The sequence below is a fragment of the Papilio machaon genome, chromosome 22 (genome assembly GCF_912999745.1).
Source record: "Papilio machaon chromosome 22, ilPapMach1.1, whole genome shotgun sequence".
Taxonomy (NCBI): Eukaryota; Metazoa; Arthropoda; class Insecta; order Lepidoptera; family Papilionidae; genus Papilio; species Papilio machaon.
In genome coordinates this window covers 3,619,499-3,643,802 of record NC_060007.1, presented here as the reverse complement: position 1 = coordinate 3,643,802, position 24,304 = coordinate 3,619,499, and the positions used below count along the sequence as shown (strand labels likewise).

The following is a 24,304-nucleotide window of genomic DNA, read 5'->3' as shown; positions in this document are numbered from 1 at the left end:
CGAGTGACATCTAGTTTGCAATGTTTTCCACTTAAGCCTTAATGTGTCATATGATGCAACTAACTGTAGTGTACATGCGTTTGTTATATATACTTGATGTTTTTTCTTTTTTAGTAACTAACAAACAAACAAAATCTATGCAGTGATGAATTTAAAACGAACGATTAATATAAGCGTCTATCGGAACATGTACTTTACCTTTATCATTTTTATTTCAATAATACAATCATACTAATATTATAAATGCGAATGTTTAGATGGATGTTTGTTACTACGTACTCCAAAACGGCTTAATGAATCTTGATAAAATGCGACACAGATTTAGAACATAGTATGGAAGAACAGATAGGCTATCTAGAATCCAGAAATTATGTACGATGCCCGTGGACCAACGTTATGTATTTTTTGTGTAAATATTTACTCGATAACACTTTTATATATCCTATTGAAATCTGGTACAGATGTAGAACATAGTCTCGAATAACGCATGGTATTTGTTCTGTTTTTTTTAATTCCGCGCAGTCTGAGTCGCGGGCAAAAGCTAAACCATTCACTACAACTAGAGCCATATTAATATTATTTTAAACTATGTAGTAAAGATTCAGGTAAAATTCGGGGATTCTATTGTTAAAATAATTAATAAACTATAGAAGACTATCCAAGAATCTACTAAGGCTTTGTCACCCTCGCTAACGGTGTGGTCTTAATCGCACACGGTCCCTGGCTAAGTGTGCTGTGCTAAGTGCAGATAGCTCGGCTTTCGTAAGAAGAGTGGACCAAATTAACGCAGAATGTTTACGATACTCTTTTACATTTAGATAAACCATATTTAAAGAAGTGATAGCACACTGGAAGGTTGCTATGGGTATTTTATATTTTGATGTTGGATTCGGCTAATTTTTTTATTAAATTTTTTTTTTGTAGGCAAAAATGTAACTACAAAATAACTACGAAGTTAATGCGACTTCACTTTTAACGCGGAATAAATGTAAGAAAACCTAATATTTATTTCTAGATGTATTTGACGGCGTATCCGCCAAAGTCAAATGACTGGTTGACTTTTTCAGCCAAGCGAAGCGTCACTGTCGATGGTTGTGAGGGCGGCCATTGAACAGTGTTGTTCGAGACGGCGCCCGCGCACCACGCTTGCGACGAATCGCTTAGCATCTAATTAACAATTAAAATCTAGCGCTTAATTAAGTTGGTCTCGCATTGGTTAGACACTACAGTGTTCATTCCACTGTGTATTTTTGGTTACCTAACCCTTATTAAACAACTGCGATTGCAACAAGGACTCGTGATCTGTTCACGCCCACCTGCCGACATACCCGCTTTTATACTCGCACAATATGATTTCTGATGAAGGCCCTCCTGCCCCTTCATCAGAAGTGGGATAGACCTTTCAGCCCACTATCTGCTTTCCAAATTACTTTATAAGAGGGTGAAAAAAAACAGACGGCCGTTAATCAAATCTCTTGCGTTTTTAATTATAATTTGCTCGGGATGCGTAACCGGTTTAGATCGCGTAGCAGGTCGGAAGGTAGTCCACCTCTGCGAACAAACGAGTCTCGCAAGAGGAGGCGTTGTGCCGATCGTAATAGGGATACGTCTACATCTAGTGATAGTGATAGTGAACGATCTTCGGTGCATAGTCGAAAACGTTATCCGAGTCAGAGCCATTTATGTTGGATGACTTGTTCTGGATGCCTTGCAGATTGTGTTAAGACGAATATTGTCGTCCGAGTCAGAGCCATTTATGTTGGATGACTTGTTCTGGATGCCTTGCAGATTGTGTTAAGACGAATATTGTCGTCCGAGTCAGAGCCATTTATGTTGGATGACTTGTTCTGGATGCCTTGCAGATTGTGTTAAGACGAATATTGTCGTCCGGGTTACATCCATCAAAGGATTGACCTGTCCAATAGTACCGATTGTGAAAAGTTAACCTACATGCTGTTTAGTGACAAGGCGGTGTCATCTGACTTAATTGTTACGAGACGCTCGCCTTAAGTCTTAAGTATCATATGAGGATTGTAATGAGTAGTCCGTCAGGATGCCGAACGGAATAGGTACAACTGCAGTTCATTGTTTCAGAGAATCGCCCGAGGACGGTCGAATGTCAGTCCGGCCGTGACGGCGTATCCGCCAAAGTCAAATGACTGGTTGACTTTTTCAGCCAAGCGAAGCGTCACTGTCGATGGTTGTGAGGGCGGCCATTGAACAGTGTTGTTCGAGACGGCGCCCGCGCACCACGCTTGCGACGAATCGCTTAGCATCTAATTAACAATTAAAATCTAGCGCTTAATTAAGTTGGTCTCGCATTGGTTAGACACTACAGTGTTCATTCCACTGTGTATTTTTGGTTACCTAACCCTTATTAAACAACTGCGATTGCAACAAGGACTCGTGATCTGTTCACGCCCACCTGCCGACATACCCGCTTTTATACTCGCACAATATGATTTCTGATGAAGGCCCTCCTGCCCCTTCATATTTATAAAAGTCAAGAGAGTAAATCAAATGTCGGGTATTTATAAATAAAGGTTGACAAAATATAAGTAAGTATAGCCATTTCTTCCAAATTAATGTCACAAGTATTATAAATTTGGTTTCCAGGCTTAAATCTTACTAATATTATAAATGCAAATGTATAGATGGATGGATAGATGTTTGTTTGTTTGAAGGTTTCTGCAGAACGGTTCAATAATTCTTGATGAAATTTGGCATAGATGTAGTGTAGATCATAGTCTGGAAGAACAAATAGGCTATTTATTAAGTTTTTTTATTCCGCGCGACAGCTAGGTTGTGATAAATATTATATAAAATTAATGACAAATTTAAAATTAATTCTTTCTTCATAAATAAGACATCAACGAATGTGGGATTGTTTTTATAGTACTTTTCAAATAATGATAAAATAAAATTTAGGATTTAGGCTAAGATACTAGCTGATAAATAAATTTCCATTAATGATTAAAGTAAATAAAACTTCTTTAATTAAATTAAAAAATATATGTATATATAAATGCGTCCAGATTAATATCATTTAAAACTTTTTTGTTACTTTTTATAAGTAATTTATGGATCTAATAATTATCTAAACATCGTACTAAACAAATAAATCTGACAAAAGACAACACAAACACAAAATGAAGTAACGAGTCACCTTTCTTAGGTAACATAGTGTGCAAATTCATATAAATATATATTTATGCTATGCAACTACACAACAAAAGAGAAAATATATTAGCATATATTACATGTTTGTGTAGAAACGGGCGCTGTCAGACATTTTCACCACTAATTCAATGATAACCTGTCACTATGTCCTACACATGCGGACCAAGTGACAGCTTTCCGAGAGATCTTCACTTTCTACGTCCAGTATAGGCAAGACAGGCTAAAGCTGTTTATAATGTGATAGAGCGTCTATTGAAATTTTCTCCATTTTCTAATATATGATTATTTTGTATTACATTAGTTAAAAGTAAAATAAATTTATGACGTACTAATTTCATGCTTTTAATTATTACTGGTATTGTGACGTTTTAAAATGTTATTCTATTGTATAGGCAATTGTTTTATGTTTCCAAACAAATTTTAGTAATTAATGTAATAGCAATAGTTAAATTATATTTTCATTCTGTATTAAAAAGACATACCAAATATTTTTAACGTATTTTAAAAATAATAAGCAGAATAAACAATGAGAAATATGGAGATATCTAAGATGACGTCATTGACGTCGTCCAAAACTGATATTTAAGAACAGGACAATACTTACAATAAAATACAATGTAATGTTTAAAATTCAAATAAACAATAATACAGTGCAAATCAATCAAGCGCAAACACAATGCCATCTTACGTAATTTTTCTACACTAAAATCTCGAAGATTATATAAGTAATGGTAATGACAACACTGAATCATTTAGCACCGGACGAGATGTATTAATTTACGTCAGACTTTTGCATAAGTTAATTGCATCACTCTGTGTGAATGTTATGACGGGTTAAAAAAATTTGCATTCACTAGAAATATTTTGAATTCATACATTTATGGACAAAATTATTTTCAAGTTTTACCCGTCTTTCAAAGCGTTATATTTTCATTTCATTTGGTAGTGGTAAACGCCAGCAACAACAACTCTGTCGCAAGAATTGGCCGGCTTGCCCGATCAAATACCACGACCACTCTTTCACTCTTTCCCCTTCCACCTTTTTCTTTTAAGGAAAGGATGGACAGTGAAAGCGGATTTGATAGAGGAGTGAATGCATAGGAAAGAAAAATATTCCCTTTCTGTGCGTTCCCTCCTCTGTCGATCTGAGGTGGGCAATGCATTTGAAATTGAGGATGTCTATGGACAGTGGTCGCTTCGTTTGCCACCTTGATATAATAACAAAAAAGCGATGCGAATAATTTGGAAGAGTGAACTATTAAATTCTTCCTCAGTATACTAAATTCAGAATATTTTAGTAGACAGTAGGGGTGTCCACAAAAGTTAATAATGAGAAATCATATTCAAAGTGCAGCGTTTGTATAAAAATGCATGAGTTAATAATGTAGTTTTCACTGTTATTAGCAATGTTAGATTTTTAAAGCCAGATTCTGTTTTATTAGTTCTCAATAAGTCAATAGTAAGTTTGACAGTAGTGGCAACCCTATAACTGTCAGAGGAATAAAGACAGATGTGCTAAAACGACGCCATCGCTATTGTTTATTTGTAACTCAACGAAATTTGCATGCAACTGTTAAATTTGTCTTTTAGTCGATAATAAAATTACTGGTTGGAAATTGTTTGCGTATTTCTAACATAGTATTGATAGATTCGTTAATATGTTATTTACTGTATTTGTTCTTATATCCACTTTAAAAAAACACGGTGATTCTAAAAGTAAGTTTTCGCTGTCGATACATTAACAAAATATTTGTGGTATTTTTTTTTTCGTACAGATAGGCAAACAATATTTTTATATGCCAGTTATTTTTGCAAGTTAATACCCACATTAAAGTCATGAATAGTAAAATAATAGGAATTTTATTTCAGTAAACGTATTCGGAGGAGAATATTTTTTACTCTTAAAAAGATGTAACATAAATAAATACGCCATCTAGCATGATTTTCAACGAAATCTTATATTTTGGTTTGTTATTCAAGCTCTTTTTATCACTAAGCAATAACGTTCAAAAGATGTCGCTACTGTTTTGACACAATAGAAAAAAACATTTTCAGTTCGTTAAAATTGCATAAAGCCTTTATTTTATGTTCTATCACAATTTATGTGTTGACTTTATTTATTTACAATAAAATAAAAAAAAATGTTTTAAGTAAATAATGTAAAATATTTAAAATAGATGGCGCTTATTTTAAATTATATAAATAACAAAGTAAATTGAAGAAAACATAAAAAAAAAAGTTTTTACGGAAAATCATAATTTTGTTTTCCACTGTTTTTTGAATATTTGAGTTGCGACTAATATACGATGATGAGCTTTTCTCCTGTTAAATGTAAGTTGATAGAAAACGTAAAGTAAGTGTATACTTTAATTTTAAGTTTAAAGTATACGTAAAAATATAACGCATCATCTAATGTAGTTGTTACGTATTTTACAGTTCATTTAGTATCGCATACACAAACACTGAATAGAAGAAAACATAAAACATGTTTCCGTTCATAATCCATCAATTTTTATTAAGTATTTAGATTATTTAGAATAGGATTTTTTCATGGATAGCCCGACCTGGAATATAAAAACCCTCGACTTAATGCAATAGAGAGTAATATAAAGGAAGCGATTGATGCAACCCCAAGTCAGGGTTTTCATACTCGTTGTTAGACTATAGCTTCATTATATATCATAGAAAGTAGTTGTATTGTAAAATATTTTATTATATTTTCAGAGTTACAAAGAAAAAGATGCTGGTAAAGTAGTGGTATACACAACCACGATGGGAATCGTAAGGAGTACTTATCAACGCTGTGTGCTGGTGAAGAAGATCCTCAGGAACCTGCTGGTGAAGTATGAAGAAAGAGACGTGTTTATGAGCACAGAGTATCAAGACGAGATCAGAGATAGAATGAAGAGTGACCAGATTTTAGTGCCGCAACTCTTCGTTGATGGACAGCATATTGGGGTGAGTTGAATTTGTTGTTGTAAAATGTTTACGAAATTTTGTACATAACTTTAATCCTGATGACAATGTACAAACCACCCAATATGGGTATCAAATGAAAAGGCTTGACAAGTCTCTACTAGACAACTACTACAATGCACTATGAATCTTATATATAAAATTCTCGTGTCAAAATGTTCGTTCCCGTACTCCTCCGAAACGGCTTGACCGATTCTCATGAAATTTTGTGAGCATATTGAGTAGGTCTGAGAATCGGCCAACATCTATTTTTCATACCACTATTAAGTTTTTTTTAACTGCGCGCGGACGGAGTCGCGGGCGACAGCTAGTAATCTGTGAATCTACAAAATGGCCAGTGACAAATTTTTATTATCCCCTAAATATGAGTAATAAATAACAGGATTTTACTAATAGCACAATTTGGTGAAGTTCATTTCGAAACATTTGCTATAAACTTAAAGGCAATTTCTAAAAGTAGGAATTTATTTTTAAGATTTTTTTATATTATTCATTTTACATAGCAAATGGCTACTATCCTAGATACTAGTATCCTTTCATATAAACACGTAATGATATTTCAAAATCGTATTTAAATGAAAACTTCATCGAATTCATGGTTAATTAAACCCCGGCATGTGCTCAGTGAATCGTGAAATAATTTGGTTAATCGGATTATAATTAAAAATTCCACGTCGCCTTAACTCGCTATTAATTAATGAAATGAAGGAGTACGCTTTAATGTTAGATTTTGGATTCGGATCAAAGATAGAATTTCTATATTATTGGAAGCAGTTACATTTTTAAGAGATTTATTTACGATTTTAATTTTTTTATTTATGAGTATTTAGGCAAAATCATTTTTCACTTAGAGGAAGTAATAAACGTTCATAAGAGGTAAGGAAAATATTAGACCGCATCAGATAAAAATGAAAAGCGGAAAATATTTCTCTTTACAAACTTTTTTATTTATCGTCGGCAAAAGCCATACCGGTTTATCTCGTAAAATTAACGTATGAATGCAAAGCGTCTGTGTTGTTTATCCGAACTCTTCACTCGTAGAATGTGCGAGAGGAAGGGACGATTCACCCGGGTGCATGGTATTGAACCGATATGTATCCCGGATCATTACGGCGGGTGCACCCAATCCCCTGTCGGATGTGGCCTCTCTTTGTGCCCATCCGGGCATGCGTTTGTTTTGTTTTAGTTGCGAATAACTGTCTATAGGAATTATGTCGTGTAAAGTTAAATAGTTCTTTTTGTAGTCGGGAATTCAATAACTGATACTTTTGGAGGTTATTTTGTTATTCTGTATGAATGATCTAGTTACAGATCCAGATGGTTCATATAAAATTACACCATTATTTAGATTATAAGATTTAATTTAGGAAGTATTCGTCGTAATCTCATAGTTATGTTTTGTTTTTTAAAATGTCATTTGTTTTATCACTAAACGCCTCAAAAATTGAACACAGTTTATGACCATTCACAATTTTAGCTATCTTACTAATATTAAAATTGCGTATATTTAGATGACTGGATGGATGTTTGTTTGAAGGTATCTCCGAAATGGCTCAACGGATCTTGATGAAATTTGTCAAAGATGTCATAGTCTGGAAGAACACATAGGCTTCATATTAAGTTTTTTAAGTCCGCGCGGACAGAGTCGCGGGCGACAGCTAGTACGCAATAAACGTCGTGCAATTAAATATTTAAAGTTAAAAACAATTACACGCACAAATATTCACTTACATTCCAGGGGTAACAAATCTTAAATACGATTGAACAATATTTAATTATGGACCCAGCGTGCGAACATGTCTTGTTACGAAAATATTACCATCCGTGACATTTGCTGTAGTCACTTACGAAAGAGTTTTTTCTACACTTATTCATGTAACATTCTGCGACCATGTTACCGAGCGAAGTTAGTACTACCATTACTTTTAATTTATAAGGTGGGAAACGAGATAGCGGTGAAATAAATTCGCCGATATGGCGAAGCGACCACTTCCCATAGATATCCGCAATTGCAGAAGAATTCCCTTCACCTTTAATTGACGGAGGAGGAGATGCACTGAAAGATAATATTTCCCCTTCCTATGCGTACCCTCCTGCATCAAATTCACTGAAAACAGCATCAATTAAAGGAATGGAAAGAGGAGTAAAATTAGGCCTCCGGAACGCACACTCATAATACGAAACACAGATTTACTTCCACTTCACGCCTGTCTTCTGTGTGGTTGTGGTATTGCACTGGGCACGCCGACCCATTCGTGCGAACTAATGTTGCTGACGTTTACCATTGTTAAACTATTAAGCCCTTGAATTACACTGGTACATATGGTTGTCTCTATTTTGTCAAAGATAATGTAAAGGATAACAAAAGTATTAAAATTAATAGATAACAGATGGTAAAATTCGTTCTGTTTTAATCACAAACGGTTTAGGAAAGTATTCGATATGTAATAAAGTTCACCAAATATAGTCAAAGGAATGAAGGAACGTACAGCCACGCAAAATTAATAAAAGTAGCTTTTCTACTTTTTTCATAAACAACTTTCGATTTTTTTTAAACATCTAGTAATGCAATTGAGAAACTTATTCAGGCCGGATATCCGTTACTGACAGAGTTACGCCAAACAAGATCACAGACACCGAAATTTGATAAATTAAATCAATTTAATAAATATTTAATATTATGTTATAAAAGTTATTAATTAATGCAAATTAGTATCATCCAATGATTTTAATGAATCAATCAAGATGATTATAAGTAATTTTCTTAATCGGTAACTTCGAAATAGGCATCGGTTCATTTAATATGCTAACGTCCGTACAGTATAGTCGATTGATCGATCCGAAGATTATTTTAATTATGTTAAAGAGGAATACCAAAAAGGAACAATCACGATAACGTGGAATAATTGGTTGTTACTTGTTACTCACTTTCTATTGAGATCCTTAGATCGGTTAAATTTGAAGCAAGTGGATTAAAAATACTAACCAGAGTTTGATTATTGGTTTCGACCGTAAATTATGGTGATTTAAATCCCTTTAAACTTAAATTAATTCAGTTGCGTTGCAGTTTTATTAAAAACAACACATATTCGCTCTTTTAACGTAACTTAACATAAGACGAACGTTTGCTAATCGATGCTGTGTACATTCTTTCATTAAAACTTGGTAGAAAATATATAGCTAGAAAAGAATTTTCATATATTTTTTATTAAAGCCATTAAGAAACCTCTCAAGCGTAATCATACCTCCGTGACAGAATTACAAATATGGTCTTGATATTTCATTTAATCAAGATGCAACCCTACGTACTTAGAAGTGTTCAGGGACGTTACTGGTCCTTATTACTGTGGAATAAGGTCTGTTTTCTTTGTAATGTCACATTAGTTCAGCAAACTGTACATCCAAGCAGAAGCGAGCACCCGGCAGACATTCCGTCGCACATTGCGCCTTACTTTATTGCAGGCATCTCTATTAGATACTTGACGCACACTAAACAAAGTTTACGATATTTTACAATTTATGTTTTTGAAGGCTAAAACCCCCAAATGAAAACACACTTCTATCAAAACAGACTTAAAAAAATTGCTGATTTTTTAATTTGTAGTCTTATGTGCTAATTTTACCAAATAGCGAAAGAACTATTCCCATGTATTAAAATATTTGAAGAAATATCAAAATTCTTTCTATTGCCGTTTTTGAGACTCTTAATTTGCTTGTAGCTTCACATCCAAATACCCATATCTTAATTCTTATTTAATATTATAATCGAAAGTTTAGATGGATGGCTGTTTGTAAATACATTTCTCCAGAACGGCGAATCGGATATTGCTGAAATTTGGCATATATGTAAAACATAGTCTAGAACAAAGAGACTTAGATTTTAAATTCGCGCGGAGGAAGTCGCGGGGAAAAGGTCTCTTACTAATATAATATTATAAATGCGAATGTTTAGTAGATGGATGGATGTTTGTTTGAAGGTATCTCCAGAACGGCTCAACAAATTTTGATGAAATTTGGCACAGATGTAGAACATAGTCTGGAAGAACATGTTGGCTAGTTATTAAGTATTTTTTTTTTTATATATAAAGTGAATACTTATGTAAAGACGATCTTTCTTTTATTGTTATTAGGCTTTGTTTAGGCCGAAAAAAAGACTATAAAGATGGGAAGATGTTTATCAATGTGATTTTATTAAACATTATATTTTATAAATAGAAACAGGGTTACTGTGCGACGACCCTTACCCATGTATAGCGTCAAATCGATAACCGCACGAGACCTCCACCTGTTGCGATGAGACATGCGCTTATAAAAACACACACAGACTCAGAGCACGGACACATGTACCAGACAGAATAAGGCCTGCGGATACTGGTTGGATATAAAACATTATAGTTTTTATAAGATTTAACGATGCAAATATTTTATAGCTTCTTTACTTCCGTTGGATAAATTATAACTCAAAATCGGTTTTTCTTTTAAAATTAACATTTTATATTTCTTATTCCATATGGGTGAACTTTAATTTCATGTGAGGTGAGAGATTAAATTTTTATAGGATTTCTTATTTTCAAATGAAAACATAATCTTACTAATATTATAAATGCGAATGTTTAGAAGGATGGATTAATGGATGTTTGTTAGAAGGTATCTCCAGAACATAGTCTAGAAAAACATATAGGCTACTTATTAGTTTTTTATTAATCTGACGGACGCAGTCGCGGCTAAAATATAGTTATATATATTGTTGTTGTTATATAAGTTAAGTGCAATCATAATGGACCTTTTTGGACAGCAATACATCTAACAGTCCGTTGCTTCGATAGAAAGAAATAATTGCAGTTGACCGAACACATTTTAATTCCCAGAAACATATTGTTACGAAATCCTATTACCTTAAATGCATCAAAAAATAAATAATTTAGATTTTTTCTAACCAAAAGTATTTTTTTTATTCACAGACAATTGTACGATGTTAAATGACTAGCATTAATTTAAAAAAAGTTTCCCTTTGATCCAAGTGTAAGTACCGCAAAATGATCTCGTGGAATCCTTTAAAGGATGCTACTCTGTGGGAAGCTTGAAGTGTTTCCGTTGCGGATTTCCCTCGAGAACATTTTTTCTATAATCACGAACACGTGTAATTTAACATATTTAATTTATACTCAAATAAAATCAAAGTAGTATATTAAAAGGCAATAAAATAAGCAATAATAATCTCTACCTAAAAAAATCCACGTATGATCTTGCGTCATATAAGGGGCGATACAGTCAAAACAGTCGCAATATTGCTTGCTTACCTTAATGAGTCATCTCTTTTTTTTTCTAAAAATACATTGTTTACCTATACATATAGACTATGTATTCGTTTTTTCTATCCTTCTGGATGTTAAATTTAATTTTTTATTAATTCGTATTTTTTCATACAATTTTAAAATTTTATTTTTCACTGTAGTATAATGATATGATAGTATTTTTCAATGAGATTGATAAAAACATAAATTACCATACTTACCCGTTAATATAAAGCTTTTTTTGATAAAATTTGCTACAATAATTTAATAAACAAAATCAATGATTTAATCTTCATAAACAGGAATATAAAAAAGTAAAAAAAATGTTTATGTAAATTTTATTTCACTAAAGAATATATTCTTTCTCAAATTTATCAAAAGTAATATAAGTAAAATGTTAATTATATACTTCCCTTTGACGACCTCAATTTGGTGCCTGTACAAATATGTGCTACACAAGTTGTTTTCGTGTACATTAATTAGTTCGCTTGGAGCTAATTATGAACAAATATACATCGATATGTTACCTGAAAATCGTGTACTCTTCCCTTTTGTAGTTTGCCTAGCCAATAAATACTTATCAAATGACACATCTATAATGAACTCATTTAAAAATTGTCAATAGTCAGGGATACCTGTCACGTTGAGTGACGCGCTGCTATAGGTTTTAGGACATAGAAAATGGCGTAAAAGATAAAACATGACAAAACAGCTACAATACAAAAAAGGATCTTTGTGTCATTTTATGACGTTGACTGGGGCGCTAGTTAGATGTCATAATGCCTACCAGGTCAGATGTGCTTGTAAGTCTGTATAAAAGTTGACACTTCATTGGCCGACGTGTTCTATTTAGCAAATAAAGAAGCGCTGACTATCAGACACTTGCCGAGATTAACAGTGCAACTGTCAAAGAGTAGTAGAAATGCATTTACAAAATGTCGTAATATAACAAGTCACTTTGTTAATGAACTCATATGATATGTAGTTTAACTATTGACTGTGGGTTTCTGAGACCGAAATTCCCGTTTAAATCATATTGTTATCGCTGTTTTGTCAAAAATAATGACAGAGATGACGATATGTTTTATAGAAAGATTTGCTTAGGCAAAATACAATCTGTCTAATTGCTTTACTCCGTTATAAACCGAATACGTTATGTACATTACAATATCGATAGCATATATCTAAACGTTTACTCATATTAAAAGCATCAATTTGCGATAATTAACAAATTTGCTCTATGAAATTAACTTGTACTTTGGTTTCGCGAAATAATTATCGTAATTAAATGCGGTAATGATGTGAAGATTAATGATTTTAATGATAATGAAACAGTAGTTGATAAAGATTATAATGATAAAAAATAACATACTTACTGCACAATCTTTTTAGATACTCAGTCTTACAAAGATTTTGTAAAAAGAACATTTAAACAAGTGAAGTAAGAAATTCAACTGCAATTTGTACAATGTAATTCAACCTCGAGCGTTAGCTACTAATCAATTTATCGGTTTTCCAACACGAAGACGTAATTGGACTTCCAGTGTATTTACCTAAGGTTTGATTGAATGATTCGCCAGTAACAATGTTTAATGGACTTGATAGAATAATTAGATTGAATTATTAAGTAACGGTTCAATGACGTATGAGGTAACTGAAGTTAAGTCCAATTGAATTGGAATGATTTTAACTTTTGTAAGATACACGTATCCAATGATAGAAATCTTTTTTTTTTTTAAGAGAAGAGAAGGGGGCAAACGAGCAGCGGGATATACATATATATATATCTTATAGAATAATAATAAAAATGATAGAACCCGAGGGGCAGAAGCCAACCTTAGTAAAATATGACTATGCCTTCGGCAACCACGCTAGCCCAGTACAGATTGGTGGTTGACTTCTCATATTTTTGTTTGGTTGGTCAAGGTGCATCATGATGTTTTCTATCAACGTTGTAACGGCGAATAAAAACGTTACCTTCGATAGTCGATAAACACAGTAGTATGGGGTGGGGTCCAATCCCGGATATATAGGTTACAAGTCTGATGCTTAACTACTGCACTAAGAGCACTTTATGTGGGATATAAACTTACACTATACTTACGTTTTAGTCCAGCATCAGTTAGTTTAAAATTACATATTCCTACTTTTGACGACCCTAGATCAGCACGCTTACGTAGGTGCACGTGCTAGGACAACGACCTTGACCGACTCCCGGCTCCCGTGCGTTCCCCTTGGACCTGATCGATACAGCAGTCCCCGTACATTGTGCTCACATTGTCTCAACTTTATTTATTAAACAATGACCACAAACCTTCTTATAACTGCTTTCTACCAACAGACGCAGTCAGTCGAATAGCTCTTGCAAAAAAGCATTACTATGAGTTCCTGGATAAGAATTTTTTTCTTCTCAAACTTTGTCTTGAAAATTAAACAATTAACTTATGATTAAAATTAACAACTGTACATAGAAATGTATTATGGTTCATTAATTTTAAAGTGTAGGAGCAAAGGATATGCGTAAGAAGGGGGTAAATTCAGATATGACGGCTGATAGAGATGTATGGAGGAGTAGTACATACTGTGCCGACCCTCCATAGGGATATGGGCAGGTTGATGATGATGAGGATCAAAGGATAAAAAAATTATTCTAATATGGAGTCACAAGGTCAAGTGATCTGTTCAAGATTACATAAATCTATTTTTAATAACATTTTGTTTTAAATAAGCAAATTGAACTAAAACAATTTAAAAATTCTATTAGAAGCTGAGTACATTTTTTATGTTAATTATTTATTCTGAATTGGAGGGATAAAAGATCTTATATAAAATTAAAAGTAACTCTCATTTATAAAATATATTAAGAGAGAATTAAATAGGTTATTTTAGAACCTTTACCACTACGGCATGTACCTGTACGGCATAATCGAAAACAGAAAGAACTCTAGTATGTTATTCTTGGCGGCACAGAATGTGGGTAGTTTTGCAATAACTATGTTTGTTTCTCGTTACCTACGTGTTTTCCGTCGGCCACGATGTTTGTTTTAAAGTTACGAGCTACGTGTTTTAAATTTGCCGGTTTATTTTCCATATGTAAATAATTTTATGTACACTTTGAGACAAAAAAAACTAGAACTACTTTAAAAATAATAAAACTAGTTTTTCATTTGCATATGAATCGAAATTGACAGATTTGTTGATGTTAGTTGTAATAGCTTTTTTGGGAAAAAGAGTTTATATTCTATTAAATTTATATAGTTCATCTTTTCCATCAAATATATTAGATACTAGCTGTCGCCCGCGACTCCGTCCGCGCTCAGTTAAAAAAAAATGAAAAATAGATGTTAGCCGATTCTCAGACCTACTGAATATGCTCACAAAATTTCATGAGAATCGGTCAAGCCGTTTCGGAGGGGTACGGTGACGAAAACTGTGACACGAGAATTTTATATATTAGATATATTAGATATGTTGAAATAATAATAATTAAATCATTACTTTGTAAAATAAATATCTTTGGTAAAGACACCTTGAGAGATGAAATAATTTTATGCAGACGTGTATGATTACACAAAAGCAAACAAATTCATGTCAGTGACACTTACCAGATAAATATTTCGTTATGAGCCTTCGCGCTTATTAAAGTGACTGGCCACCAAAGGTCATTTGTAATTGGTTACATGATGCGTTAAATAACATTGCAACATATCAAGGGTAACCGATAAAATAGGCATCATTATATACTTGAACGATTAAATATACAGTTACTAGCTGTGCCCGCGACTTCGGTCATATAGTTGGCATTTTTAATGACTTAGATAATTGTTTTACTTAAAATTATAAAGTATTATAAAACACATTTAAAACTTAAAAAAATTCACATAAACCGTGCATACTCGCATACAAAATTTTATCCCCTGTTCTGAATTGTTGTTTTACACCCTTGAGGGTAAGCTTTCACAAATTTTGACTGTTTGAATCAAATTAATTACGTTACTTCCATACAAATTTCCACCCTACTTTCAACCCCTTAAACCACTCACCTATGTCCTTTCTCAGGCTCTAGATTATGTGTTTACAAAATTTCATTTACATCGGTTCAGTAGTGTTGACATGAAAGCGAGACAGACAGAATTACTTTCGCATTTATAATATTGGTAAGGTTTTTAGTACATGCTTCATAACATCTTATTATATGATTAACCGTTATTCCTATTTTTGCAAGTCAGTATAAAGAGTGTGCAAATGTTTTACTTTTACCAAGTTTTATTTGTTCAACTAACTCGACTTGCTTTGTATCAACATACTTTTAGGCTTATTTGCGAATCTAAGTCTATCGGTTTATCTCATTCCGTTATTCAAATTTTTCGTATTTTATATATTATGTTCTGTTAGATTTCTGATTGTATATTTGCAATTTATTTTCAAATAAAATTAAAAGAATAAGAAACTTTTGCTATGTTCTTGGTAATTAAAAAACCTAAAAAAGATAAACGACGATCAAGACGAGTTGATCAAATTTAATTAACAAGATTTGATGACAAACATTGGGACAGGTGATAGTAAATAAAAGCTTGTAATAAACAGTTTTTTTTACTTAAATGTCATTGAACTAAAAGAGCTTTATGTTTACATAGCGGTTCAGTATAGTAATGCGAAATTGTCACCTAATGCAGGATGTTTATATATAAATGTTTGTTAAATAGGCGATGAAATAACTAAATAATCTGAGATTTCTTGTCTCATTGTGAGTTTCTGAGACGAAAATCTCTGTAGAAAACATTTCGTCGTCCTTATCATTTATCTTTGACAAAACAAGGATAATAATATGTTTTAAACAGAGATTTTGGTCTAGCAGACAAGATCAGTGGTAAAGTAATTCCATTCGGAGTCTGGATTGTATCAAAAATTATAAATGTAGTCAAAATACAAAGTAAACTTCTGTATTAAAAAATCGTATCGTATTAAAAATTCTGAAGATTACTAAAATATTTATGAAAGAAAGTTTACCATGTACAAAGATATTCAACATTGCACTAAAAGTAAATTAAAGCACTTTAAAATGCAAAAAGATTGCCGCAATATGAAGTCATCAATCGTCCTTATTCAAACACTTCTTATTATTAATGTTTGCAAAAGAGATTTCAATTCAAAATCAACCTAACTGTACAGACTATTGAGATCAGAATGATAAATAACTATTAGAAAAAGCAAAGCTTAAACAAGTGCATCGCATATTGACCCAGATGAATTGAAACATAGATGCAGGCGAAACAGATTAAGTGTAACACTAAATTGCACTCTAATGCGACCTTATAAAGTTTTAAATTGTTTGGTAGACGGTAGCAATTTTCCGTGACAATTTTCTCTCGCGTTCTCATAACGAACTTTAAAGAAAGCAGGTAAAAGTTTGTAACTAACGTCAAACGTATTGATAAGTTGTAGTCTTTAGAAGATCAACTATCTTATAACTCGACTGGAGTTTAATCGAGGTCTCTTTCACCTTACTATAATTAGTTCTAAAACAAAAAGTAGTCTCCATAGCTATAGTATACTATACTATACGTAATTTGGATGAACTCTTTTCACTTACGATGAGATCGTTGGGTATTAAATTCAATTTTTTCTTACAACGATCATTGATCGATTGGCCTGATAGTAATGGTACACGTCATTTGATTTGGCATGTCGAGAACAGAACTCTTTTGCCCCATATGTTAACTCAAGTTGTCGGTTCGAGAGTTGTATAGGATTCATTGGCTTTTAATAACACATTATTTTTGTCTATTTCAGGATGCAGATACGGTTGAAAAGTTAAATGAGTGCGGTGAGCTGAGGAAAATGCTGAAGCCTTATAAGGTAAAGTCGCACATATTTTGTGTATCAAAGGAACAATTGAAATGAGAGGCCTCAATCATGACCAAGAATTATCCAATTGGATAGTGACATATAGTGATAAGTAGAGACTAGTAATTTCAAACTTGGAATATCAAGTTTGACATTACTAACAATAGTTAATACGCCTCATTCTTTTAACTCTCATTTTCAGTATTAATTTTTTCCTCTTAGTAAAAAGTACTTAAAAGGACACAATTACTAGACGTTCGTTCATTCAATAAAAAACATACTTGATTTTCAAAAGTATAAAAACTATAGAATCCTTCAAAGAATATTCCGCCAATCCCAAAAAAAGGTGATCGTGTTTGTATACTCGATATTTAATAAGGTGAGCGCACATGAGCCCAACCTTCTTCAAACAACTTGTGCTAACAAATGATGTAATTTTGATGGATCGTGTTAAAAATATAAATAATTACGTAAAAAATTGCGTACACGCCATTTAGATAATTTGAAATTAGAATACCAATTTGCTTATATACTTGAAACTTCATGTTATTTACTTTTTACATTTATTAAATAGAATATAAAACATTTGGATTAAATTGTTAATTTTTTTTCTTCTTTTTACGTTTGAAAACTTAGAATCTAATTAAGAGAATGAAGTAGTTATATTAAATTACAATATTTCAGTAATTCCAACGTAATTTTAGTAACACGAAAAAAAGTAAATGACTAAAGGTTTCAAAGTTAACTGACAGAAAATTTGAGTTAGACACCTGAAATGGGTAATTAGCCCGGAGACTTGATAGATAGAAAGTTTTTTAGCGCCTATAAGAAAAATTACACTTTTCATTATGACTTAACATTTGCTCTTTTATTTTTTGACACGATTTTAAACACTTTTAACCTCCTCCGAATAATTTGTTTATACTTATTAAATATTTATACACTATGTAAGATACAATATAACAATTTACATTTTAAAATTGTAAGACTGTTCTTTTTCAGTAAAACATTTTCAATGGACTTGAAAATATTTGACTGAAAATTCTAAAGCTCTTACAAAGTTTCAGCAAAAAGTTTCGTCTTTTGTTCTATTGATACTGAGCTTCGAAGTCGCAGACTACATTGTCCCCATATAGCATTAAGTAAAGTCCCAGCAGGCTTAAAACTTGTAGAGGTTTCTCTTTTAGTTTTCCTACGATTTATTCCCGTTGTATCTTATGAAATTTATAGCTTTGTAATGTTTTAAAGGGATATATTTTTTTGTATTTTAAATTAACTAACTTCCATACTACCGGATTGAATCCGGAGAGCAATCTTTTTCGCTGTTATTTTTATATAAATATGTTGGTTTGAATGAATGTAAATTCTATTTTGATCGCCTGGAACGTGTACGACCGGATTAATTTTCACGAGTCTTTCGATTGGTTTTTTCATAGGACGATTGTCAGTTGTTTTTTTAGTAACACATCATGTTACATGAAAATAATAATTTTATTCGTTTAAGTCATGCTTTAATAGAGTGGTAAATTGACTCTTTGTTTATATTTCCAGAGTCCAGATGCATGCAACACATGCCAGATGTGTGGAGGTTTCCGTCTGTTGCCGTGCCGCATCTGTAATGGGTCCAAGAAAAGTTTGCATCGTAACCATTTCACTGCCGAATTCGTCGCTCTGAAATGCATGAACTGCGACGAAGTCGGTCTTGTCAGATGTGAAGCCTGCTCTTGATTCAAACCTTACGGTGAATATCCACTGCGGCACATACATTAAGAAATTATTGCAATTTCTTTCGTTCTCTTAGAACAACAGAGATAGCAACATTGTTCGTATACAAGTGTAACGCCAGTGGGTTCACAGTTACAACTTAAATTCATTTATTTTATATTAAATTAAATTAAAATTGGCAAAGCTTTGAGAGTCTTTTTTCCTTTTCGGTAGTGCCTGGATGGCATAGTCTTATTAAACTAACGTTGACGGATTACGTCACGGAAGACATCATCGTCAAATGCCAACTAAGCTACTAGGTACTAGCTAGGTAGGTGCTAGCTAAAGTGTTGACAGACTTAAGAGCTTCCTTTTTTAATTTTGAAATAAAACATTGTGTATTTCTTCAATATTCCTTATTATTTTGGGCATTTTATTAAAAATTATTCATTTCAACCGATCATTTACACAAATATTAATTACGTATAATTAATGTATCTAGTTATTATAAAGCATTAAGCTGGTACTAATAAAAAAAAACTAGTATGCCATAATTTAGATGCAATATTTTTCATACTTTATTAATATTACTTTTTAGTTCTTAGACAAATTAAGGTACTATTTTCTGGTTTATTATTTGTACGACAGTCATTTAAATATCTAATGTAAATTCAATTTAATTTTTAGCATACTACCTGTGGGTTTCTAAGACCAAAACCCCCTTTAAAACATATTGATGACCATATCGACACTGGAAAGCATAAACGCTGTAACCCTTGAAATCGCGAATATGTTTTTCACACGTTAATAATTTCAACCATTATCAAACGATAATGATTTTATTATAGGTTAGCACAAACTACACAACATTGCTAAATACCGCATGCTTGTAGGCGTATCAGCTCACGAGTTATCATTTTTTGGCTCTCCTGTAAAGTTCATACTTTCGGGGTTACAGCGTTTACGCTTTCCAGCGTCGATATGTTTTAGGCAAATATTTTGATCTCAGAAACCAACGGTAATTTAAAGCTGTATGTCGTATGATCATGGTATCAGATTAATGATACATGACCAATATGTTGCGATGCTACATGCATGTATAACATGGCTACAATTAAAGAATACAAATAAGTATTACTTGGTGCAGTAGGTCTTGCGTATGTACGTAGGCCGTTTTCATGAAGAAATCTCTGAAAGAAAAATATGTTAGCCTGAATACTGGCTCATTCTCACGTAATCTTGTTCAGAGAATGAAATTAATGAATAAACCGAATATTAAATTTATTTTTAAATAAATTGTTCATAAACATGTGTGGCTCTATTTGGCATATTGCCAGTCATTTTAAAGTAAGGTGAAAAAAAAATTTATTACACTAAAAATGAAATTAATAATTGGGATTATAGTTTTGTTACCATTTTTCATATTGAAATGTTATTAATATTCAAAAGTAAATCTCGTAGTTTGATTTTTTCATTTTTGTAAAACAACTTTCTTTAATTGGTTGTCATAGTAATGTGATAGTTATATGTATTTCAAATAAAATAAGAAATGACATTGCAAATAAAAATAGTTTTAAGTTTTTTATAATTTTGTACTTAAAATTATATGTTCCAATATCAATTTATTTTTATTAAGATTTTTTTGTACATATGTTATTAAATAAAATTTCAAATAATAATCGTATTATTATTGTAATTTATAAAAATACTAGCTGTCGCCCGCGACCCCGTCCGCGCTAAATAAAATAAGCACCTAATATATATAAATTAAGCACCTTAAGAAATTTCGTCAAGATCCTTTAAATCGTTCCAAATATACCTTCAAATAAACATCCATACATATATCCATCTAAACATTCGAATTTAGAATATTAGTTAGATTTCACCTGTATTCATATATCATTAAATTAAAACCTACGTACGTAATAAAACTTAAAATTATGAAAATAATTTAATTTTTGATTAAAAGAAAACTTCTTTGACTCGAAAGAGTCGCAGACCGTCTGCGAAGTTTACTTGATTGGTAAAAGTAGCAATTATGAAAAGTAGTTACTGAAGCAATAACAGGCTTGGACCTTGTTTATCGCGTTCCAAGAATTACAAAAAAAAATCCCTTACTTATGAGTTTATGAATCGGTGGTAAATTATTGACAAATTATTTTTTCACATATTATTATAAAAAGAAAATATTTTAACATGAATGGTAAGCTCACTCACTATACGTTCCCACCGAAGGGCTCGGAGCCTACCCTAAGTTAGGGGTGACTAGGCCATAGTCAACCACGCTGGCACAGTGCGGGTTGGTTCTTCTCAGATATGTGCAGGTTGCATCACGACGTTTTCCTTCACCGTGAGAACGTCGGATAAATGTACATATGTAAATCGAGAAACAACAGAGACCTGCAGATTACAAGTTAAGTGCTAACTAGTCAGGGGTTAACCCTAAGCCACCGACGCTTTATCAGAAGCTTAAATAAACTAAATTTGAATATCGTATACTTATCAGGCTATGTCACTAAGTCGCATAAGAAGGAAAATATCCTCTTTAGTGCGTTTCCCCCCTTTGTCGATTAAAGGGAGGCAACGCATCTACGAATCCGGATGTCTATGGACAGCGGTCGCTTTGCAATTTTAGCGAACCAATTGTCCACTTGTTCGTTTGTCACCTTATAATAAAAAACAAATACAAGAGAGGGACGTGTCAAAACAGTTTCTTATTGAAATCATAAACAATGGTATTCCGATACGTAAAGCTCTGTTGCTTTGATGAAGGTAATAGACAATACGGTACGGCCTTTCCTGTGTTATGTTCCAATGTTAGTGGTGTGCTGTGGATTTCTTTTGATATATCGACAACAGCTAACTTATTACTTTTAAATTAAATCCTCGTTGCTAGATTTTATTTACAGTAAACTTAGTAAACACTAAAATAATTTAGGCTTAAAATTTCAGCTTGGATTGTTTTATTTGAAAGCATTAATCGCATGATGCAAAGTGAATATAAGATATAAGGGTTATTAGGCATTACCAAACTAGCGTGTACCATTTTTCGGCCACATTACTTCTTAATATCAGCACTAGCTTATCCATTGTAAAAAAAAATTAGGAGAAGCAGCACATTACTATATGTAGCGTATTAGACACTATCAGGCTCTGAATAATATTAATTTTAGAGGAAGTTAACATAAAATGCATTCAGTACAAAATAAGTCATAGCAATAATATTAAATATTATATTATATAAATATATCCATAGGCGGCGATGATGACTTTGATCCCGCTGCTTATTTGCCCTTTTGTCTTATATTTTCAAATAAAGTTGTCTATGGAACAAGAGAAGATGATGTTTTCACTATGTGTCTTAATTATCTTACTAATATTATAAATACGAAAGCTCGGATGGATGGATAAAAGTTTGTTAGAAGCTATGGCATGGATATAGAACACAGTTTGGAAAGAACACGTGGGCTACTAATTAATTTATTTTTAGAGTCGAACTACAGCTGCAGTACAAAATAAAATCACAGGTAATATATTTATATCGATATTAAATTACTCAGCCCTATCGTCTACCGCGTTGCTCTGTGTATACCGCCGGAAGAGTCGTATCCTTTCCGACCGTCTGTCTGACTCTGAAAGCACATCCGTTATTGCTTGTTGGAATTGCGATGAGTTTCTGGAACTGATATGTGAATTAATTATCAGGAACATATTCGAGTTATGTGGTTTTCGAAGTGTTTTAATAGGATTTATTTAAAAATATTTTAACATAGGAAATAGTATTTATTATACCGAGTTTTTTGCACCAAATCATAATACATCTTTATATCTACAACAGACAATAGACAATATATCTTTATTCGTGTTTCGGCAGTGGAAACACACTGTTATATTCGTTGTAATCAAGCTCTAGTATTACAAGGAACATTCAAGAGGCATTTAGTATGCATTAAGTACAACTCAATCTTTGTAAAACGAATCTCTAGGGTATAATGTTGCAATGCAATGTCCGTTACTTCTATTAAAAGTATGCAAATATTTATTTTCGTGAATCAAATAGAATTTGAATTAAATTAAGAGAAAATGAAAACTTGGAATTGAAAGAAGTGGAGTTCATGATACGTATTTGTTTACATTTTTTTCTCGTTCTAGTCAGTAATTTTTTTTTGTTTTTGTTCAATTTTTTTTGTAATTTTCCTTTTTCTTGTAGATGTTTTATTTCACACGTATATTAATCTAGTAGAAGACTTAACCATTTTTATTTGTGCAAGACATAAGTTCTTATAAAAGTAGCTAAAAAACCTCGGTGATAAAAAACAAATTTTACGCGACATTGAGCTGGTCTTTGCAAAAAAAAACGAAAAACTTCCTTAGTTGGCATAACATAAAATAAAATATACGAGCACATATTGATATTGGATGTGTTGCTACGCGAAATATCAAGTTTGTAGCGATCGTAGAAGTTCAGGGAAATGGTCTCGTTTCGCGGCACCACTTTAATACAAACACATACAAAACTCACACAAAGACACGCTGCACCCCAGCCAGACAGTACGGCGAGCTCAGAAACAGAGAGGGGTGAATAATGTTTATAAGTAAAAAAGAGATGAAAGACTGGTATTGACCTTGCGCGAAATGACGTCATCCGCGACCTAGCTGCAAATTCTCTATGTGTGCGTGAACCAGACCCTGAAAATTGTTTATGTGTGCTACCATTCGCCTTCAAATGTGCTCGCACACTACGATATTTTTAATGTGTGTGTGTTCTATCTGTAAAGATATCATTCGTATAGTACAAGATGGCGTGCAACAGGCGACTGCGTCTATGTAGTGACATTGATTTCTCCTTTTCCTATGAATGCAACAGGCCTGTTACTTTTTACGTTTTGTATACAGCATAGATACAACCAGGTATTTCCTCCGCTGAAACTGTACAAAAACATATTTACTATTTCTTTTTATTAAAAAATATAGAATAAATAATCCTACCATTATTCAAATAATTAACGAATGTCGGTGGTTCAGGGGTTAAGAACTTGACTTGTAATCTTCAGGTCCTGATTTATTTTCGATTTTCGATTTACATATGTATATTTGTCCGACGTTCTTACGATGAAGAAAACATCGTGATGTAACTGCACATATCTGAGAAGAAATTCAAAAATATGTGTGAAGTCAACCAACACGCACTGGGCCAGTGTGGTTGACTATGATCTAGTCACCCCTACCTTAGGGTAGGCTCCGAGCGCCTCAGTGAGGACGTATAGTGAGCTGATGTTTATGATTAATCAGTTATGTTTATA

The 24,304-nt window shown here is 32.7% G+C and overlaps 1 protein-coding gene across 1 annotated transcript in view; it reads left to right on the top strand.

Annotated features, from left to right (window-relative positions):
- LOC106711095 (glutaredoxin domain-containing cysteine-rich protein CG31559) overlaps positions 1-19,082 on the top strand; it is a 59,723-nt gene extending 40,641 nt beyond the window's left edge. The window contains exons 3-5 of the mRNA XM_045683458.1: positions 5,905-6,138; positions 17,244-17,309; positions 18,849-19,082. Coding sequence (XP_045539414.1) covers positions 5,905-6,138; positions 17,244-17,309; positions 18,849-19,025 — 477 coding nt within the window. The 3' untranslated portion in view covers positions 19,026-19,082. The remainder of the gene's footprint in view (positions 1-5,904; positions 6,139-17,243; positions 17,310-18,848) is intronic.
- Positions 19,083-24,304: the final 5,222 nt, after the last annotated feature.